Here is a 23,819-nt window from a genome sequence, read left to right as displayed (position 1 = left end):
CGTGCTCTTTGAGTAGAAAGGGGTTCAAGCCCCAGACTACTAAATACGATCGATCTGCCAACCCACACTGGACCAGTGTGGCAGATTATGGTCCATTTCCCTCAGCATGAATTGTTGAGGAGTCTTCCATCCTGCAGTGGGTTAATAATGGCTGCAGTTTTCTTACCGGTTGAGGAGGGTGCTGTTAAATTTCTATGTAACTGGCATCTAAATTTAATTGATTTCTTTTATTCATTTATTATTCTTTACTTTGATTTTCTAAATTATTTTGAAGAGTTTCTGTTATAATATGTCTTGTTACCTTTTCTCTTCTCTCCTTGTTGGTTTATTTGTTTAATTTATTAATTTTGCTCTACGGTTTTGCCACGCTACTGGCATGAGTTTTTATTTAAAATTTATTTTCAGTACTATTTTTAGTTATATATATATATAACTAAAAAGTTTCTGGGCTGACAGCATGGAGTACTAATCAAATGTAGTAAAGCAGCACACTAATTCATAATGTTAGATACTGCTGAATTAATTCATTAGGAGTTATCGTGGTGATTTTCTTGTTAACAGGAGGTTGTGCTTTTGTTAATTTGGTGTTTAAGTACATTTCTGTTGAGTGTGTCTTGTGATTTCTGTAGCTAGGTAAGATGGGAGATATTAAGGAACAGTGAATTTGCATCAAATTTTGTGATAAACCTGGAAAGACAGTTTTGGAGACTTACAAAATACTTAATTTGGTTCATTTGGTTTTTAGCCAAGGACAAAACAGAGATGGTCTCAAAATGGTGGTAATTTTATTACACACACTTTTTTTTTTTTTTTTGAGGGCGGAACATACTTTTCAATGGTATTCAATTTCCAAGGTAGTTAAACTTCAATTAAGGATTTTCAGCACTTAGGATGATCTGCGAGGACAGACTGCATACAGTAATGATATTTGTGCCATTTCAGGCCTATTGTACATTACATTCTGATGCACTTTAAATGCATCGGATTCATTCAAATCCCATTTGAAAAATTTATAATATTCAAAATTTTAAAACATCTATCTATTTAGGCCAGAATAACCACACTGCACACATTAGAGAAACAGAGGACCTACATATTTAATTTTTGTGGATGACCCTTGCGAGATTCACTTAAGGTTTTATGCTACTAAACACAATTTGGCATCTCTCATATTGTGGACAATTTCACAACTGAAATGGTCCCGAAATGGCCACCTGGGTGGCCATATCCACTGGGAATAAGTAACAATAGTCTTCTCTATTGGGGAAGTGTTACTTATTCGAAATATAAAAAAATTGGCAACTGATTGCGAAGGCATTCACAATATGAGATACATGAAACGTGGACACTATAATAACTTTGGTTGATTTACTGCATACAGACATGATGCATTTTCACTAACATGTCTTTTAAATAATTATTAAATTTAGATGCTCTAAATTTAATACAGCACTCTCAATTTACCGGGACACTTGAAGACTACAAATTAAAAAAAAAAAACAACAAATCATGAAATTCAAGTAATAACTAGAATAGATATAAACAGATGTTTTGCAAGTCGTATATGATCGTAAATGAGCAACAAGACGCGGGGGTTGCATATCCCCCCCCCGCTGTCTTTACACCAGTCGCTAAAAAAAAAAAAAAAAAGAGAGAGAGAGAGCGAGCAAATTTTTAGTTTGTTTTAGTGAGTCGCGTCAATTGTTGTGTTCTGTCGCACCACAAAAGGAGAATTTTTTTTTTGTTCAGAAATTGTGAAAATGATGGACAAACGCAAGAGAATTAAACAAAAACTTGAAATTATTCAAAACTTTAAATCTCTAAAGAACCATTATAACGTTGGTGACCAAACCATACGTGACACGGTAAAAAATTAAGGGTCGATTTTAAATCTAATGATTTAAAATCGACATTCTAAAAAATAAAGGGAAGCATCGTATTGGGCACGCGGGTAGTGTGTGGTAAGTTTTTTCGTGTTTTTTCCTCTATCGTCTTACTTTTTAAGTAGGCTGCTGAACATTTTTCGATACAGTAAGTTCCCGACTTACATAACGTTTTTGTATGATTGAAGATTTCAGTGAAGGGGGACACACATTTCACTATAATAACTTTAACTCACAGAAGTCCAGCTATTGGTATTATTGCAAATGCAAAAGATAGAGTTTACTAGCCATTTATAATTAGATGCACTAACAGAAAAGCCCAGTAACCCAGAAGGTGCAAATTGTTTTTAGGCTTATGGTAGTGACCTCCAGAAATGTGTTTAAGTAAAATATGAGCTCGCGTGGGGTGATAATAGTGAGTTTCTGCCTTAACCCTGTGAAGTTATTTTCAGAAAATTTAATTAATTTTGACTGTTATCATGGTGCCAACTAAGAGAATAAGTGACAGCAATACTAGTAAATCTATCAAGTTAACAGGAGAGACTGCTTCTACAGGGATGGGATATACTTAAATAGAAAGGGTGCAAGAATATTTGCTGATGCTATCGAGGCAGTGTTAGGTGGGTCGAAAAACTGTTAGCTTGGGGGTAGACAAAGGCTAATAGATTAAAAGTAGCCACTGGCAGAGGTGAAAGAGATTCTTGCACTGCTTCTATTGGAATGAACAGAAGCCTGAAAAACAAGATGCAGGATATTTCAGAGACTGCTGGGAGTCATTGCGGTACAAGTAAACACATGGGTTGTGTTAGGGTAGCTAAGAATAGAAACAGGTGCATGTATACTTGCATGTACAGCAATGCTAGGAGTTCAGTAAATAAATTTGAGGTATTGCTCAAAACATCAAAGGCAGATATTGTTGGGATATCAGAGACGTGGTGTCACACAGATATAAGGAATGCAGAACTGGAATTTCTGGAGTACATCTACAGAAAGGATAGACAGGATAGGAAGGGAGGAAGGGTTATGCTATTAGTTCTTCTTTAATGCTGCCGAATGGCGTTTGCGACTTCAATTTGATATTGTTCTCTGTCTAGCGCTGCGTGTAGAATTTGTGCTGTTGTCATGTGAAGCCAGGTGTTGATATTATCTAGCCATGCCATTTTCGGTTTGCCTGGGCATTTCTTGCCTTCGATCTTTCCCTCCAGGATGAGTGTTAGTAGGTGATATTTTTCTTGGTTCCTAGCGATGTGACCTAGGTATTTGCATTTCCTGCTGATGATGGTTTTGAGCAGGTCCCGTTCCGTGTGCATGTCCTGCAGGACCTGTACATTGGTTATCTTGGCTGTCCACGGGATTTTCAGCATTCTTCGGTAGAGCCACATTTCGAAGGCCTGGAGCTTTTTTGTAGTGGCTGATGTTAGAGTCCAGGTTTCTACACCGTAGAGCAGTATTGACCAGATGTAGCATTTCAATGTGCGTAATTTCAGCATGATGTTCAAGCTTCTGTCAGTGAGGAGGGTTTTCCACTTGGTGAATGCCTGCCTGGCTTGTTCAATTCTGCTTTTGATTTCGGCCTCATGGTTCAGCTGGTCATCAATGAGTACTCCGAGATAATTGAAGCGGTGTATTTGCTCTAATTTTTCATTATTTAGTTTGATCGTGATTTTGATTGCAGTCCTGCTGACCTCCATCACCTTTGTTTTCTTTTTGTTGATTCGTAGCCCCCATGTTTGGCTTTCTATGTCCACTTCGTTCAAGATGGTCTGTAAATCTTGTTCTGAATCCGCTATTAGTGCTGTGTCATCGGCATATCTTAAGCTATTTATGTAGTGTCCGTTAACTTTTATGCCGATGTTCTTGTCAGCCAGTGTTTGGTCGAAGATCATTTCCGAATAGATGTTAAAAAGAATGGGAGATAATGGGCAGCCTTGCCGGACGCCTTTTTTTTATTGGAATTGGGTCTATCAGATCGTTGTCATAGCGAAGCCGGGCTGTTTGATTCCAAGAGAGAGTTGTAATAAAGTTGATATCGTTGTTTTCAAGCCCAAGTTTTCTCAGTCGGTCAATTAGACGGTCGTGGTCTACTGAATCGAAGGCTTTCTCATAATCAATAAAACATATATACACGTCTTTTTGATGTTCATAGCACCTTTGTAGCAATATTTGTAAACAGAATGCTATTAGTTAAGAAACACATAAAATCCAAGGAAATGAAGCCAGTCGACTTCGCTGGACAGTGCAGTGTCGAGTCAGTTTGGTGTGACATAAGCATTGGGAGATCAAAATTGAGAGTAGGAGTGTGCTAAAGCCCTAATGACTCTGATGAGTATAATAAGAAACTGTACAGGGAAATAGTGGGCCAGTAAATCAGAGTCTTATAATGGGGAATTTTAATTTCCCAGATACTGACTGGAATTTGGGGGATGGTCACTCACACACCAGAAAGGCTTTTGTGGATTTATTGGATGATTATTTTCTACATCAGCATGTTCGGGAGGCAACAAGAGGGAGTAATACTCTTGATTTGATGATCAGTAGTGATTCTTCATGCATTAAGAATCTGCAGATAAATGAACCACTAGGTGGCAGTGATCACAGTGTTCTGAAGTGGGATTTACTCAAAGAGGCAACTACCATCAGGGGTAAAGGGAAGGGTTTTTGCTTTCGTAAAGGTGACTGGAGTGGTCTAAGACAGTATTTAAATTCCATATGATGGAACCAACTGATAACATTACAAACAGCAAATTCAAAATGGGAAGCATTCAAAGAAATAATCTTGGAAGCTACTAGAATTTTCATACCAACTAAGAAATACTGTTCAAAGTTTAGGCCTAAATGGATGTTAGATGAACTAATTAGACATGTGACAGAGAAGAAAAAAGCATGGGATACATAAATTAACAGGTGACACAGAAGCCTATAATAGATATAAACTGGTCTGTAACCAAGTCACAAAGGAGGTTAGGCAGGCAAAGGCAGATTACGAGAAATCTTTGGCAAAGAATGCAAAGAAAAACAGCAAAGAGTTCTTTACTTATATAAACTCTAGAAGGAAGGGGATGAGTCAGATAGGTCCACTTGATATCGATGGTTCAACTGTTGATGATTCTGCTCAGGTAGCTCACAAACTAAATGAATATTTTGCATCTGCATTCACACGAGGAGTTATTCAGGGAGGGGAATGCCAGAGGTGAATTAAACTCTGGCAGTAAGCTAGATAATCTTGTAATAACCGAGAGTAAAGTTGAGGAGAAATTGCTGAAGATAAACATAAGAAAGGCACCTGTGGTGGATGTAATCTATCTAGTTATATTAAAGAAGGCAGCAAAAGAAGTAAGCAAACCCTTAGCCATAATTATGAGAGCTTCCTTGGACTCAGGGGAGGTAACCATGGACTGGAAATGTGTAAATGTAACCCCAATTCACAAAGGAGGATCAAAGGGAGACAGGTAATTACAGACCTGTTAGTTTAACTTCTGTTCAGGGAAATGAATGGAGGCATTGGTTAAAGAACCATTGCAGGATCATCTAGACAAGACTTCAGTTATAGCTCAGACACAGCATGGTTTTGTTAAGGGGAAGTCTTGCCTCACCAATTTGATGGGATACTATGATGCAGTCACAAAAGAACTGGATGCAGGGAATAACTTTGATATTATATACTTGGATCTTAGAAAGACTTTGATACTGTTGTACATGGAAGACTGCTGCACAAATTGGAGCAGTGTGGCATTGGAGGCAAATTGCTACTATGGATAAAGGGATGGTTGAGGGGGAGAAGACAGAGTGGTAATCAATGGACACTGCTCATCGTGGACTAATGTTATCAGTGGAGTCCCTCAGGGTTCAGTGTTGGGTCCATTGTTGTTTTCTGTATTTATAAATGATATTGATGATGGTATATCAAGCTTAATGTCTAAGTTTGCAGACGATACAAAGGTTGGCAGGGTTGTCAAGGACACTACTGACACTATGCTGCTGCAACAGGATCTGGAAAGGTTGAGCAGATGGGCTGAGAGGTGGCAAATGAAGTTTAACATTGACAAATGTAAAATACTACATATGGGAAACAGCAACCCCAGAGCAACGTATCAACTCTGTGGTACTACACTGATAGTGGTAGAGAATGAAAGGGACCTGTGGGTGGTTGTGCAGGCAGATATGAAGTTCTCTGAGCAGTGCAGACGGGCTGTAAGAGTAGCTCATGGTGTATTGTCAATGATATATAGGAATTTTTCTAGCAGGGATAAGGAGGTGTTATTCCCTTGTATGAGGCAATGGTCAGGCCACACCTAGAGTACTGTATACGGGTCTGGAGGCCTCATTTCAAGAAAGATGTAGAGCTGCTGGAACAAGTACAGAGAAGATCAACAAGATTAGTGAATGGAATAAAGGGGTGCTCTTACGAAGAAAGGCTTAAGTTTTGCAAATTACAGTGTCTGGAGACTAGGCACCAGCGAGTTGATCTGAAAGAGGTGTATAAAGCCTTGAATGGTTTGAACATGCTCAATGTTGATGGGATTCTTCCTCTTGCTCAGAATAATCACCTGAGGGCATAAATTCAAATTGAGGAAAGACAGATGTAGGATAGACGTGCGGAAATTTGCCTTTAGCCAGTGGGTGGTTGGTTGGTGGAACAGACTTCCATCCTTTGTCGCCGAAGTTGATAGCCTAAATAAGTTTAAGGCTCAGCTGGACATATATTTCGAACGAACAGAGGGGTGAAGTGGAAGTGGGGTGTTTTTTTTTTTTTTTTTGGCTGATGCTGCATAAGCTTGCTTCCTTGCATCAAATGCCTCTACTAATGCTAATAGGAAAGCGATCGAGTTAGATCAGAAAATTAAAATAATTAGGATGTAAGAAAATGTCCAAACATTAACAAGTATTGTGCAGAATTCAGATTTGTCAGTGGCAACAGTGAACACAATCAAGGAGAAAGACAACACGTGAAGCGATCGGCACCAATGAGGTCAACAATATTATGCATTTTTTCTTCCTTTTATGTTTTCTTTTCTTATGTGCCACTCTGGCTATTTCACCACTGTCCCCAAATAAAGTTTTTAATTGAACTAATTAAAAATATTTAACTATTTTTCTTCATCCTTCTGAGGATATTATGTGGATTTTGTAATTTTGGCATATCAGTAGTAATATTTTTTTAGTCATTCCCGAGTTATGCAAAACTCGACTTACGTAAGAAGTCCTGGAACGTATCTCTTACGCATGTTGGGAACTTACTGTATTTTTGAATTAACCGGGAAATCGATTATCCGGGAATTTTTTTTTACCATCTATCATACAGTAGAGTCAAGGAAAATCTTGAGTCTACTGTATTTAAATTTAGAGCATCTAAAATTGAAAATATAAATTTAAAGCATAGTGAATATTGGTTATTGTTGACCCAACCAAATGAAAACAAGTTATAAGTAGACTTACCATCTCCAAATTAAGAACCACATGTAGACCACAACTACTAACGTAATGGAAGGTGAAGCCATGGACTAAGTGACCTCTAGGGAGAATTTTGCAAAGTGTCAAATGTTAAAAAATAAGCCTGGTTATGCCTGAACTTAATACATTACATACTGGGCTATATAGTGATCATTAGGCACAATATTACACATTTTACCAGGTCTAACATAGAAGTTGCCACTTTCCAAAATTTTCTATGCTGGTCATTAATGCATATTGGCACCACATTTCATTTCATTATGTTAGTAGCTGTGGTTTACATGTGGGCATAAGTTTACTTATAACCTGTATTTTCATTAGGTTCGCTGTTGGATTGACAATTTATATGGACTACATTTTAAATTAAAAGTATCTAAATTTATAATATTCAAAATTTTAAAACATATCCATTTAGGCCAGAATAACCACAGTGCACATTGATTATTTGAGAAATGGAGGACCTATGTATCGTTTTTCCTATTAATTTTTGTGGATGACCCTTGAGAGAGTCACCTAGATTGTAGGTAAACAATGTAATTTGTATACAGTGGATTCCAGTTATTTGGGACTAGCGCACTTTGGCAAGATTAAGCAGCTGCCCCAATTATGCAAAGTTTCAATGTAAATAGTTAAAAATATAGTGGTCCCCTGCTTTATGATTGGTTCACTGTATGATCAAATCACATTATGATAGACTCTTCATAATAAAATATTGTTCACTATATGCAGTAAGTGACGGTCATTGTGATCACATTGGAGGGAATGGTGTGTTTTTTTTTTTTTTTTTTTTGGCTGATGCTGCACTTGCTTTCTTGCATCACATGCCACTACCAATACTACATTTATGAACTGAATTTTAATTCCATTAAACATCGATTCTAATAAACAAAAAATGGGATGAATATTATCCACAGACCATAAAAGTAAAGATATGTTAAGCACAAATTTACACTTCATTACCTCACCAATTAACAAAATGATAAGTGAAAATCGGAAGAATATTTTCCATGGGTTAGCAAAATAAATTTATGCCTACGTACATAGCTTAATTAATACTATAATATGCACATACTAATTGATATTTCTGTTCACTGACTTTTTTTGGTTGTAAAATTTACACATTTTACCATATCTAACAGACAAATTGCAACTAACATGATACACGCAAATGAGATACAAAGTAACAAGTTTATGAAGTTTAAAAAATAGGAATGAAGAGAAGATTCTAAAAATTTGTTTATGATTGAAGAGGAAGGGGAAACACTTCAAAACAATAACGTAAAACCCCACAGTATTCCAGCTATCGGTATTATCGCAAATGCAATAAGATTGAGTTTACTACCCATTTATAATAGATTGCACTAACAGAAAAGCCCAATAAACTCAAAACTGCAAATTGTTTTATGTTTGTGACCTGCAGAAATGTGCTTTAGAAAATTTCACAAAAGTGTTCAAAAATTGATTCTTATAACTGAACATATGATAATGAAAGTGTAGTTTATTTTAATGATTTGAACTGTTTTTTTGAAGTTTGATTCTATAAATCTGCTGATTCTACTAACCAGTGATCATGTTACCTGCCACCTACTTATTTCACTTTACAATGGGCTTATGACTGTCTCCAGTGCTGCAGTCTCTCGCCCTGATTATACAGCATGTTGTGCCCATTAAGCAAACTAAACCCTGGCTATTTTCTCGATTAGATTCTGTTCTTTAAGATTTGTCCCAAATAAACTGCTGCCGTGATTAACCAGTAGCCCGAATAATCAGAATCCACAGTATATATATATATATATATATATTCCCTTTTTAAAGATTATATTATTCTTACATGTACTCCACAGTTTGCCTAAGTATTTCAAATGCTTATTTCATTCAAACAGTCTGTTATCTTATACTGTAGCTTCACTATGGCATTACCATTCTAACTGATCTACAATGACAATAGCTCAATCTGTATAATTATTCACAGTACAATCTATACCCATTTCCTATTCACATAGATAGAGGATGTATGTGCAAGTGGTAAGCCCAAGTTCCTGGACTTGCATGCTAAAACTAACTAAACTTTGACCTCAAAGTACTCTCCTCAAGTATAGCACTTCTGGGACTGTTCTGGCTAGACAATGTAGAAAGACATTTACAGTTGTATCAATCTCTTCACTGAGTAAGTTAGATGTTACAACACAACAGTATTATATTTAGCAAGATCTTGTTACACGAGAAGAATGCGTTGATGCCCCATCATACAATAACTTTCAACCTTTCTATGCATTTGCTGAATTGCCATCTGTAGCTGACGTATCACTTGTACACGGTTGTTGTGGTGTTTTCTGGTGCAAGGGCATCACTTAGACATCTCTCCATATTCATGTTGGTACCACCAGGCCCTTGAGGGTGTCGCAAACATTCTCTCAGATGTGTCAAGCTGTGCTTGCTACTGGGAGTCTAAAATGGCTGAGGCAACCGATATTCGGATGACACTCAAGCAAATGGACCTAAAATTTCTGTGAAGTCTGGTCGGTCTGTACAGCCAAATCCTCTGCTTGCGCTTTCACAATGGTCAGACCGATAGTAACATTGAGTACACACTGCTTGTTTGATGTTTGTGGATCAATCAGGAGCGGGACATGATATTGCCAAGAGGAATGTCTGTGTGTGCGCCATGTAAGAAAATCAGGCGACAACTCAGCATTGTTATGGGCCTATGTGAGAGCTTGAAGGATAGGGTGGATGCTCTCGAAGGATTTAAATCGAGGGGCCCATCAACTCTCAGCTGCCCATATCAATGCCAGAGCTTGCACGTGAACATCACGCAACACAGTGGCAACCTCCTAGGCAGAATGCGCTGGTCCCAAAGGAACTAGTTGTTGTCGGTAACTCTATTGTCAGGGAAAAGGGGAGCATTCTCAAAAAGGATAGGTGGAACAGGACCAGGGTATGTCTGCAAGGGGCAACGGTTGATGATGTTGTAGAGCAGATATCATCTTTTAAGGGCACAAAGGGTGATACTGTTGTACATGTTGGCACTAATGATATTAAGAATAGGAGACCAGTGGAATTACTTAACAAGTACAGGTCAATGTTGAAAAAAAGCCGTGAGTTCGAGTTGAATTTGAAAGTGTCTGCAATTCTGGCCAGACACAATAGTAGGCAGTATATGATGAGAGCCTTGTCGATCAATTCGGCCCTGGAGAGACTGTGCAAGGCTCAAGGGGTAGAATTTTTTTCAGCTTGGTCTGTGCTTGTTAACAGGAGAGACTGCTTCTACAGGGATGAAATACACTTAAATAGAAAGGGTGCAAGAATATTTGCTGATGCCATCGAGGCAGAGTTAGGTGGGTCCAAAAACTGCTAGCTTGGGGGAATACATGGACTAATAGATTAACAGTAGCCACTGGCAGAGGTGCAAGTGATTCTTGCACTGCTTCTACTGAAATGCAATTGAGCAGCAGCCTGGAAAGAAAGGCAATGGGGATTTCCAGGACTGCTGAGAGTCATAGTGGAACAAGTAAATACATGGGCTGTGTTAGGGTAACTAAGAGTAGAAACAGGTGCACGTATACTTAATGTTCACCAATGCTAGGAGTACAGTTAAATTTGATGAGCTTGAAGTGTTAGCCTAAACATTAAAGGCAGATATTGTTGGGATATCACACAGACAAAAGCAGTGCAGAATTGGAATTTGGGGAGTACAGTGTGTACAGAAAGGATAGACTGACAGGAAGGAAGGAGGGGTTATGCTGTTAGTTAAGAAACACAAAATCTAAGGAAGTGTGTATCTAATTGATGTCAGTGGACAATGCAATGTTGGGTCTGTTTGGTGTGACATAAGCACTGGGAAAGGAAAAATGAAAGTAGGTGTGTGTTATAGGCCTAATGAATCTGATGAGCATAATGAACAATTGTGCAGAGAAATAGAGTGGGCCAGTAAATCAGAGTGACTTATAATGAGGGATTTTAATTTCCTAGAGATTGACTGGAATTTGTGGCTTGTCACTCTCACACTGCAAGGCTTTTGTGCATTTACTGGACGATTGTTTTCTAAAGCAGCATGTTCAGGAGGCAACTAGAGGGTTATTGTTATTATTTGTTATTTGGTTTTTAGAAGTATTAGCAACTAAGGCCATATTACTCCAGGAAATGCGGTGGTCATTCCCTGACCTCTCCGCATCCTCCGTATTTGGTGGTGACGGGCTTGAACCCCAGTCTAATCAAGAAGCAACTAGAGAGAGAGAGAGAGAGAGAGAGAGAGAGAGAGAGAGAGAGAGAGAGAGAAGAGAGAGAGAGAGAGAGAGAGAGAGGAGAGAGAGAGAGAGAGAGAGAGAGAGGTAATACTCTTGATCTGATTATCAGTAGTGATTCTTTCATGCATTAAGAATCTGCAGATAGAGGAACCACTAGGTGGCAGTGATCACAGAGTGCTGAAGTGGGATTTACTCAAAGAGGTAACTACCATCAGGGGTAAAGGGAAGGGTTTTTGCTTTCGTAAAGGCGATTATGATGGTCTGAGACAGTATTTAAATTCCATATGGTGGAACCAACTGATAACGTTACCAACAGCAAATTCAAAATGGAAAGCATTCAAAGAAATAATCTTGGAAGCTACTAGAATTTTTCATACCAACTAAGAAATATTGTTCAAAGTTTAAATGGATGTCAGATGAACTAATTAGACATGTGGCAGAGAAGAAAAAAGCATGGGATACATATAAATTAACAGGTGACACAGAAGCCTATGATAGATATAAACTGGTCTGTAACCAAGTCACAAAGGAGGTTAGGCAGGCAAAGGCAGATTACGAGAAATGTTTGGCAAAGAATGCAAAGAGTTCTTGACTTATATAAACTCTAGAAGGAAGGGGATGAGTCAGATAGGTCCACTTGATATCGATGGTTCAACTGTTGATGATCCTGCTCAGGTAGCTAACAAACTAAATGAATATTTTGCATCTGCATTCACACAAGGAGTTATTCAGGGAGGGGAATGCCAGAGGTGTATTAAACTCTGGCAGTAAGCTAGAGAATCTTGTAATAACCGAGAGTAAAGTTGAGGAGAAATTGCTGAAGATAAACATTAGAAAGGCACCTGTGGTGGATGTAATCTATCTAGTTATATTAAAGAAGGCAGCAAAAGAAGTAAGCAAACCTTTAGCCATAATTATGAGAGCTTCCTTGGACTCAGGGGAGGTAACCATGGACTGGAAATGTGTAAATGTAACCCCAATTCACAAAGGAGGATCAAAGGGAGACAGGTAATTACAGACCTGTTAGTTTAACTTCTGTTTAGGGAAATGAATGGAGGCACTGGTTAAAGAACCATTGCAGGATCATCTAGACAAGACTTCAGTTATAGCTCGGACACAGCATGGGTTTGTTAAGTGGAAGTCTTGTCTGACCAATTTGATTGGATACTATGATGTAGTCACTAAGGAACTGGATGCAAAGAATAATTTTGATATCATATATTTGGATCTTAGAAAGGCTTTTGATACTGTGGCACATGGAAGACTGCTGCACAAATTGGAGCAGTATGGCACTGGAGGCAAATTGCTACTACGGATAAAGGGATGGTTGAGTGGGTGAAGACAGAGAGTAGTAATCAATGGACACTGCTCTTCATGGACTAATGTTATTAGTGGAGTCCCCCAGGGTTCAATATTGGATCCATTGTTGTTTTCTGTATTCATTAATGATACTGATGATGGTATATCAGGCTTAATGTCCAAGGTTGCAGACAATACGAAGGTCGGCAGGGTTGTTAAAGACACTAACGACAGTACGTTGCTGCAACAGGATCTAGAAAAGTTGAGCAGATGGGCTGAGAGGTGGCAACTGAAGTTTAACATTGACAAATGTAAAGTACTGCATATGGAAAGCAGTAACCCCAGAGTAATGTATCAACTATGTGGTACTACACTGACAGTAGTAGAGAGTGAAAAGGACCTGGGGAATAGGCAGATATGAAGTTTTCTGAGCAGTGCAGACAGTCTGCAAGAGTAGGTCATGGTGTCTTGTGAATGATATACAGGAATGTTTCTAGCAGGGATAAGGTGGTGATTGTCCCCCTTGTATAAGGCAATGGTCAGGTCACACCTTGAGTACTGTATACAGGTCTGGAGATCTCATTTTAAGAAGGATGTAGAGCTGTTGGAACGAGAACAGAGAAGGGCAACAAGTTTAGTGAATGGAACAAGGGGGTGCTCTTACGGCTTAAGTTTTGCAAATTACAGTCTGGAGACCAGGCACCTGTGAGGTGATCTGATTGAGGTGTATAAAGCCTTGAATGGTTTTGAGCATACTCAATGCTGATGGGATTCTTCCTTTTGCTCAGAATAATCGTCTGAGAATGCATAAATTCATATTGAGGAAAGACAGTTGTAGGATAGATGTGCGGAAGCAGTGGCGGATTTCCTGGGGTAATCGCCTGGTAAGGCGACTGGGGCCTCTTAAATAGAGGGGGGCCTCAAATCTCATGTCTCAAAAAAAAAAAAAAAAAAAATTGTTTCATTTTTAATTTTTACACTCATGATTATTACCGTTACTGAATAAAAGTATAATTTAATATGAGAAGTTAGTAAACTCTTATGCCAACTAAGTGAATCTGAAGTAGAATACGTATTATTATTAATGCTTAGTTGTGCTATTTGTTCATTTAAACATTAGTTAAAATATGTATGAAAGAATTGCGCAACCAAAAATGATTAAAACTGCAACACCAAATCTAGAGTGCGTGCTATAGTAAAAACGTGCACATAGAATGTAGTGGTACCGAAAATATTTAGAGGGGGGCCTTAAAGAATTGCACCTGGGGCCTCTCAAGTGCTAAATCCGCCACTGTGCGGAAGTTTGCCTTTAGCCAGCAGGCGGTTGATTGCTGGAACAGACTTCCATCCCTTGTTGTGGAAGTATATTGCCTAAATAAATTTAAGGCTCAGCTGGACAGGTATCGAACGGAGTGGAATTTTTTTTTTTTTTTTTTTTTGGCTGATGCTGCATAAGCTTGCTTTCTTGCATCATATGCCTCTACTAATGCTAATGCTAACTTCAGCCACCAGGTGGTTGATTGTTGGAACAAGTTTTCATCTGTTGTGGAAGTAGATGGTTTTAATAAATTAAAGGAAGAACTAGATCAATCATTGGCAGGTATGGATGGGTGAACTGTGTGTTTTTTTTTTTTTTTTTTTTTTTTGATGAATTTATTCATTCAATCTACGTTTTCTGGAACAACCTTCCTTCATTTTATATATATACCCACACACACAAAAAAAACCCATAACATTCCTTTTTATTTCCTGAAAGTTATAATCTACAGAAGTTCAAGTCTAATGTCAACAAATATCTTCTTTCATCTTCTCAACCTCCAACCCATGCACAGTACTAAGTACCATAGGTTTCAATACCTCATGTTTGGGGTTTTCATAAAAAACAAATACAGTATTTGTCGGCTTATAAGATGCTGCAGCGTGGAAGACGTACCCTAATTTTGGAATGGTAAATTTAAGGGAAAAAACTCTTGAAAGTTACAGGGCAATAACAAGTAATGAAGCTAAGTTACAAATTGATCTATAACTGTACCACACATAAGGCTAGCCTGGCAAAGGCTGATGAGAAATCAGGCTAATTGCTAGCTAGGAGAGCAAAGAATGATGACAAGGAGTTTAACACATGTAAACACAGAGGAAATCAAATGAGATTAGACAAACGCATAATGGGAGTGTAAAGGTCAGATAACAGCTGATATTGCTGACAAATCGAACAGGTACTTCAACATCAATCTTTACAGATGAAAGACCATTCATGAGCAAGGCTGAGCAGTATAAATTTATGATTTATTGGAAAAGTTCAAGCTTAAAGGCAAATAGGCTCCTGTGGGTTGATGGCACATACCCAATAATCCTGAAGAAGATGGCAAGTGAGTTCAATGAATTATTAATTGTTAGGGCATTACTGGACTTGGGAGAGATTCCTCTGGATTGGAGAAGTGCCAATGTATCACCGATAACATAGAGGTAATTTTAAGAGTGAAGTGGGAAACTAAAAACTGTTCAGTCTGATTTCAGTGATAGGGAAAATCATCAAGTTTGTTCCAACAATCAATCTAACTCTCTGGCTGAAAACAAATTTTCATACATCTATTTTGTTCTGCAACAATACTTCCTCAATTTAAGTTTTGTCCTTTATGTGTGTTGTCTGAGATACAGTATGGATGACATCAGCATTTACTTTACTCAGTCCATCCTTAAACATTTCAATCAGGTCACCATTTCCAAATTAGGCAGGTTCCTCATTTTCAAACAGAAGTCCCTCATGGTAAGACTATTCCTTTCTTTAACTAATCTTGTAGTTATTTTCTGCATATGTACCAAAACATCTATGGCCTTCTTAAAATGAAGCATCCAGGCCTGTATATAGTACCTAAGATGTGGCATAACCATTGCCTTATATGACAGGATAATCACCTGTATATCACTGGCCGACAAAATTCCTGTTTTTAATTCACAGAACTCTCCCCACCAAGTGAGCAGAGGTTCAACTTTTGGGTACTACTCAACTACTGTATCATTCTGGGATTGCTAGCTCATGTGTATTGTTCTACTGCTATGAAAATAGACTCAAAGTCATCTCTAAATAGTCTATTTAAAAAGTCAAGTCAAAAAGCAAAAAAAAAAAAAAAAAAAAGGTGTGAATGCAGACATATTACAGCCCAAGATCAAAATGAGATCAGAATTGATTCTTTACATTATTTTGTTATATATTATATGATTACTTTTGTTTAAAATTAATCTAAATACCAAAACAGACCAGACAGAAAAAATTGTTCTGAGTTGGTAGCTCGCCACTTACACACAAAGCATTACCCATCTTTTGAAAACACTATATTAGACAAACAAGACACAAAATTAAAGTTAGAAACCAGTGAGACTAGCAATAAGATCAGCAAACAAGCCAATAAACATGCATAGACCTATAATAAATTCTAAGGAGTGGGATCTAAAACAAATATCCTATAAGTTCAAATTTAACAACAAAACACAACACCCACCCCCAATCCAGGACCCTCTACTAATGGGGACGGGTAGTCACGCACCCAGATTTCCAAGTGGAAACTTTCATATCCTTTCCTCCATAAAACCTTTAAGCTGTTCTAAATCTCTAGATTTTCAAATTCTCAAACTATTAGTTAAATATGAGGGGTGAGAATTTTCTTTCTATCCTCCTCTCCCTTTCGCCTACTTAATCTTCCCCCCAAGCTTTTATACATCCAGTTATTTGCCATGCATGGATTAAAAGTCAAAGCATTCTTTTGTCCTGTTACAAGGTTCATCTTTCAAAGGATTTTAAACATATTTTGGCAGGTTTTCCAATAATTCCATCTATTCTAATTATACCATACCTGGATGCAGTCATGGGTTCCCTTTCCTGAAGAACTGGAAAAAATCTCAGTTAAGAGAAATCCTGGCTTAAAATTTCTAAAATATCTATAATTATAATATTTCTATTAAAAAAAAAAAAACTGCCTGAAATCTTAGATTGATTTAAAAATTTAATTTAAAATGAGGACAGAGATCCTATACAATAGAAAATCGCAATGAGGTAGCATTTGTTCGATTTTCAGGACATTGGCAGGTCTCGTACACAAGTTGTCTATCCAACATGTAGTATCAAGTTTTGAGACAATAGGATTTCCATAACATTTTTATATGGTGTCTATTTTCAATTTGTGCAATTTTTTTTTTTTTCTTTATTTTTATCTGCAGTAGCAAACTACAAATTCAGGACCCCCACAAGATAAACAACAACAAAAAACAATAATAAATAAAAAAAGTAACTGTATATGACTTCAACTGAAAGTAGCCAAATGAAACCTATTGTGAAACTGGTTTCAAGTATAGATACCAACTTGTTTATGATAAAACAAACCAGACATTTCATGTGGCCACATGACATTATGAGTGCCATGTAATGAAATGAAGAGATTTGGGGAATTTAAAGTCATCTTTACACAGCACAGAAAAGTGCTTTCAAATTTTATGCAGGGTGTCTCGAAATTATTGGTACAAACGTTTAGGGGAGGTAGGTAACATCTAAAGGAATGTCAATCACATAGGAACCCATAACCGGAAACGTCACGGGAAAGTAGTAGCAGAGGCACAAGAAGCAGAAATAACACGAGACAGTAATTAGTGGCAAACATTTATTTGACATAAATATTAACAATGGAGTACAAGATGGATGCATTTCATTATGTTACAACAGATGCTTGAAGGTTCCACCATGAGACGCGATGTATGAGTGACACCGACGCAACATGGATTGGCGGACATGGCCAAACACACCTGGAGCTTCTTTGACAGTAGCAGCAGCACAGACGAGTCTCGCCACGAGATCCATTTCCGTCTCCGCAGGCGATTCATACATGATAGATTTGAGGGCCCCCGCAGAAAGAAATCAAGGCTCGATAAATCAGGTGAGCGTGGGGGCCAGGCAACGGGTCCACCATGGCCAATCCATCGATGCCCAAAACACCTGTTCAAATGGTCACGAACACATCTTCCATAATGGGCAGGTACCCCGTCACGTTGAAACCAAATGTTGCATCTCACATTTGCTGGAACACTGTCGAGTAACCCTGGTAGAACTTGTTCAAGAAAGATCTGATATTTAGCGGAGTTCATGCGGGATGGTAACGGGTATGGGCCGACTAAGCAGTCACCGACCGTACCTGCCCACACATTTATTGCGAAGCGATGTTGTGCCACATGGGGGCGCACACGTGTGGGCCCTCTGCTAATCCATACACTAGGTGCATGTCTGTCAGCTCACAGTTCATATATTGATGCATGCTCTTTGTGCGGCGACTACTGCTTGAATGAGTAAACCAGAAAATTTCCCTCTCCCGAACAGATGAACAGTGCCGTGTACTGACTTACGGTGATGTTTCCGGTTATGGGTTCCTATGCGATTCACATTCCTTTAGATGTTATCTACCTCCCCTAAACGTTTGTACCAATATTTTTGAGACACCCTGTATACTGTTTTATAAATACTGTTAATGCAAGCTATTATTTTATGCTAAAAAATATGTGTGCATATGGGTGTAATTGAGCAGTCTACGGGGGATAACTGTTTATATAGCTATCAGTTCTTTGTACATAATGGCTACTTCAACCATTGATATATGATGCAGCATGGTGCTCAGATAATGTATGCTGCCACAAGATGTTGTTTGTTTGTTATTTGGTTTTTAGCAGCATTAGCAACTAAGGCCATATTGCTCCGGGGATATGCGGTGGTCATTCCCTGACCTTTCCATATTCTCTGTATTTGGTGGTCACAGACTCGAACCCCAGTCTAATCAAGAAGTGTGTGCTACGCACTGCTGCTCCTGGCTACGGAGGCGCCGCTGCCACAAGACTTTTGAAAATTAGGCAATTAACCTGTATCAAAAGGCCTGTGAAGATATTCATTAATATAAATATTATGTAAATTCTGTGCACCAACTTACCCTAAAAATCTCTTTTCCAATACTTACTACTAGAAACATATAAATCACATACCATCAAGGTCTTGAACTGCCATCCGCACACCCTTGTCAAAGGCTCTGGCATCTGCTGCAGTTTGAAAAGTAAGACCAAATTTCTTATCACCAGTACGCCAGTGGTGAAAGGTAGGCATCACTTTATTATACTGGAAATCTTTTTTAATAGTACAGCTGAGGACAACCTATAATCAGAAAGTCAGAAATAATAAAACACATAATTAGAAAACAGGATCCAGAAGGCAACTTGTTATTGCAATTTTTAGTTTCAACTGACTTCACTAACCATATGGTTATTGTTAATAGAACTATTTGCTGATAGTAAATAAAAAATAAACTCCATAATTGAACTGTCAGGCATATTGATGAAAACAAGAATGGGGGAAAACCATAAACAGAATTTCTATTATGGTGATAACCATGTCAATTTTAGTATTCCTTCAATATCTTTTGGATTTATCTGCATAATTTCTCAATGTTATTAATTTGCTAAAATTCAAGAAGTACAGTCATAAAAAAAAAAAAAAAAAATTGGTTTGCTCACTGTTGATCTCAGGCACTATTACCAAAGACAAAGAAAGTCTGAACTAGCCTTACACTAACAGATTAGTTCTACAAAACTTCATAGTCAAGGTCCTTGGCAAACAAAGACTTATGCAGCTCCATATGTAACCGCTCATGGGAGCCAAAACTTTGTTATATTTCAAATTTCCTTGTGCACTTTTCAGAAAACCCGAAATCACAACTCCCAACAAATTCCATGCACTGTTTATTCTCATCTGATAAACAAATTCTGAGTTTGTCCAGGTTTAAAATGTTCTTATGGCCTCTTGACTTGCTGTGTGATGCATAGTTAACTATTTATTTTCAAAAAGCTGGAGATCAGATAACTGTACAAGGAGAAAAACATTTTTTTTTTGGTCAAAAGAGGCAAAAAAAAAAAAAAAGAAGTTTTTAAGGTGCTGCAATAGAAATTAAATTCTACCAATGACATACACTTTTTATATTAAAATACAGCCAAAGAATTGTAAACCAGTACAGTATGCTTTCAAAAATTGCACATGATTTTTCTGTCTGTGGATTTGTTTGATTGCCTCAAACAACTGGTAATGACTGCTCTAAGATACTGCTCCAGACTTTGTCCTCTCCATAAATGTTGAGTCAAAATTTTGTCTATCAATGAATGGCAATGCTGTTTAAACTTGGCTGTCAAGGGCATTTACAGGAGAAGATAATTGTTTAATGTTATCCTGATGTACTATTACATAGGGGGAAAAGAAGTCATTTACTGTAATCAGTGCTTTGGTTTTTGCTTTTTTTATCTTATTATTGCAGTGTATAAAAGTGCAGTGGAAGTGATTGTGACATCCTTCAAGTCTAGTTCAAGAACAAAATCTTTGTTCTTGAACTAGACACACTGCATGCCTAGTTACTGATTTTGCTTCTTACAGTTTGTATGGCAGTTGGTGTCATTACTCCATGAAAGAAAGTATGGCACCTGTACTCCTACCAACCAATCTGACTATTTTACAATAGAGCAGTAAACCTTTTCTAATTCTTGATTTTAATGGTTTGTATGGAGTTCCAGAAACAATATGGCAGTTTCATTTTTATTAATGACTTTCTCGAAGAAATAGTGGGCAGTTCAAAAATAAAGTACTTTATACTGCTTGATTTTAACCATTTCTTTCTGTCCACTTCCACCTTTTTATGTATGCATTTCTGTTCTACATCAATAAACAGCCGCAATCTTGAAATCATCAGTTATTTTTATGTTTAGCTAATTCCTAGAGTGATCACATCAAAAAAATTCATCATACCATCAGAAATTTTTTTTTTTTTTTTGCAAAGTCAATTCATTTCAATTTGGCTCAAAAGCTTGTTTCCAAATATCACTACTGGACGACAAATTGGCTCTCCAAATATGATTATATTTAAGTTAAATTATATTTAACATAATGCTTCAAAAACTCAGTTGACAAACTGATACACCTGAATTCTGTTGGGAATCAGCAGACTTTAGTATCAAAGTAATACTTAGTCTTAGAAATTTGTGAATGTTTGGTGGCCAGCTCACTTTCTAAGTCCACAATTTACCAAATTTATTCATGAAGTCATACAGTTTCTGTTATGCGTATATTAAAATTTGAAGTTGTAACACTTCACTGGATGATATCAGCACACAAAATGCCTCACCGGCATAATGCAGGTAGAATTGCACTAAGCAAGAAACAATTTTGCATCAATAATAATAATGACAGAGACAAAAACCACATTTTGTATATATAAAACATGAATGCTGTGGCATTCTACCAATCAGGTTGTCATCCATCAACCTGTTCTGATATTTGTTGCATATTGTCTTTGTACCTGGTCTTTTATATTTGTGATTGATAAGGCAGGTGGCCTTTTGGTTCATATTTCTGGATTATTGGCAATGCAAGAAATAGAGGAGGTACCGTCCTCTACATTTATTCCTTTGAAAGTAAATCTTTAATATTACTTTTAATAAATGAAGTTATTTATTCATTTATTATTTTTTATAACAGCTAACTGAACAACCAAAAAACTATTTTCAAGTGTTTATTATGTCCATATTTGTTAAGAAAAATAAGTCATCAATTTATTTATTTTTTTAAAATTTAGATTTTAGTCCATCAGCAATGCACCTCGGTAAACACAGTTGTGCTGAACCTAACAGGTACCCAACGCTTTTTTATTTCAGGGAAAATTTTTTTTTTTTTTTTTTAAATTCTGCTCGCAGTATGTCACTATATAATCTTTTAGTACAGTAATACCCCGACTTACGCTACCCCGACTTACGCGAACTCGGAGTTACGCGGTTCTTGATTTTTTTCGTTTGGAACGCTGCCGCCCACTATCTTCAAGGTTGTTTTTCATATGTTATCGATATACGGTGCGACGGCGGAGAATGAGAGCGAAAGATGAACAAAATTCAACTTTGCTGCTTTTATGTTTTTTATATCAGTGAAGGGGAAACACATTTCACCATAATAACGTAAAAACCAACACAATTCCAGCTATCGGTATAATCGCAAATGCAATTAGATCGAGTTTACTACCAGTTTATAACAGATTTCACTAGCAGAAACGCAACTGGATTTTTATTGTTTTATGGTAGTAACCCCTAGAAATGTGAGGTGTTAATAGTGTATCTCTGCCTTTATGGTGTTGTTTATTCAGTTGCTACATGCGCGCAGCTTTGTTTATGCATATCAAGCGTGCCTCCTCGTTTTGTAATTGTGCTTTATTCCCTAAAAATGAGTAAAATACTTAATTAAAAGGTGTGAAAAGGAAGCGTCCTGGTGAAGACACTGCAGATTCAGAGAGAAAAAGAAAAGCAATTATCGATAAACAGAGGCGGACTGGGTCAAAAATTCTTACCCGGGAAAATTTATAGTGGCCTCATACTATGGTTTATGGCCAAAATCACACTGGCCCACCGGGGTTTCCCCGGTAAGGCTTATGGCCAGTCCACCTCTGTCGATAGAGAAAAAATATGAAATTGTGAAACGCTTTGAGCGAAATGAAAGACCATGTGATATTGCACGTGCTACAGGCCTAAATGAAGCAACGGCGAAAAGCACATGACAATTGCAAACTTGACAGGTTGAAAATTGAAAAGGGCTCAATTTACTGTAAAGGGCTTAAAAATTTTAGAAAACATAGACTCCAACGAAGAACGCGTTATAGCTACAAAGCAAGGAATAAAAAAAATTATTAGCTTGCTACGAAGAAATTCTGCGTGAAAAAAAGAACGCGCTGTGTCGTCAGACGAATTTGTTAGATTTTATGAAGCCATCGACATCGAAATAACTTTTTTACGTAAGTCATTTGTTTTTTTTAATACATATTTTGTATTAATATGTATAAAGAACTGCAATTTTATTAATATTTTTCTTCTAAACTAGTGTTTTTGTTAGTCCTTGGTCCCAATTAAGCAAAATTTATATGTATTTATATACAAAGTTTTACCCCGACTTACGCGAATTCGACTTACGCGCTTTTCGTCGGACCCACCTATCGCGTAACTTCGGGGTATTACTGTATTAATAGTGGTAAATGATGCAAAAAAAAACAAACCTATAATACATCATCTGCAAAAAAAAAAAAAAAAAAAAAAAACAACCCACATCACTTGTCCACCCCCTCCAACAACTTGTCTAGTTCTTCCATGCATTTATTCAAACTACCGCCATTCAGAACAACAGATGCAACTTTGTTCCAACAATCGATTACCAGCTGCTTTTATTAATGGACTGCAGGACTTATTGTATGTAATTTTTTAAATATAAAAAATTAAAATAATGCTGTTTTTTTTTTTTTAAAACATTATTAAAAGACAAAAAAAATTGCTGAAAATTAAAAAGCTACGGTCATAAAATATAAACAAACTAACAGTCACTTCCATTTTTCCATTAGAGAAACTGTTAACAGCATGAAATTTAATTTAAAACTCATGTATGCACAAATATTAATGTGTTTTGTCAAGTAAAGGAATAAACAAACAATCAAAGCAAGAAACCATTCTGCATCAATAAAAATAATAATAACAGAGACAAAAAACACATTTTGTACACAAACATAAAACAAAGAGGAACTACTTTCTGTAGCAGATGCCTCTACAAGTCAGCCTTCACAAATCAGAGCAAAACCAGCAAACTGAAGTGAAAGGCAAAAATAGTAAATAGCCATGCTGCATCTGAAAGGTAACTTTCACCCATAATTTTTCTCAATTCCAAAATTTTTTGCAAATAGAAATCTGCCTATATTTAGGAAGATAGAAAAAAAATTCAGATTTTTAATAATTAATTAATCGTTAACATGCAACAGTTATTTTTGAGAGAGATCTGTCTAGTGCAGCATGCATAAGACAGATTTCTGATGGGTACTGGGGTTGATGTAGTTTTATTTTATTTATT

At 37.1% G+C, this 23,819-nt stretch overlaps 1 protein-coding gene across 1 annotated transcript in view; it reads right to left on the bottom strand.

Annotated features, from left to right (window-relative positions):
• The window catches only part of LOC150084910 (sprouty-related, EVH1 domain-containing protein 2-like), a 139,290-nt gene that overhangs the window by 18,157 nt on the left and 97,314 nt on the right, over window positions 1-23,819 (bottom strand). Inside the window, exon 3 of the mRNA XM_090375636.1 lies at window positions 18,896-19,061. Coding sequence (XP_090231762.1) covers window positions 18,896-19,061 — 166 coding nt within the window. The remainder of the gene's footprint in view (window positions 1-18,895; window positions 19,062-23,819) is intronic.

The sequence above is a fragment of the Mastigoproctus giganteus genome, chromosome 6, assembly GCF_048544385.1.
Source record: "Mastigoproctus giganteus isolate SK-2022 chromosome 6, ASM4854438v1, whole genome shotgun sequence".
NCBI classification, from domain to species: domain Eukaryota; kingdom Metazoa; phylum Arthropoda; class Arachnida; order Uropygi; family Thelyphonidae; genus Mastigoproctus; species Mastigoproctus giganteus.
Note: the sequence above shows the minus strand (reverse complement) of the source record. Positions and strands in the feature narration are given on the sequence as shown.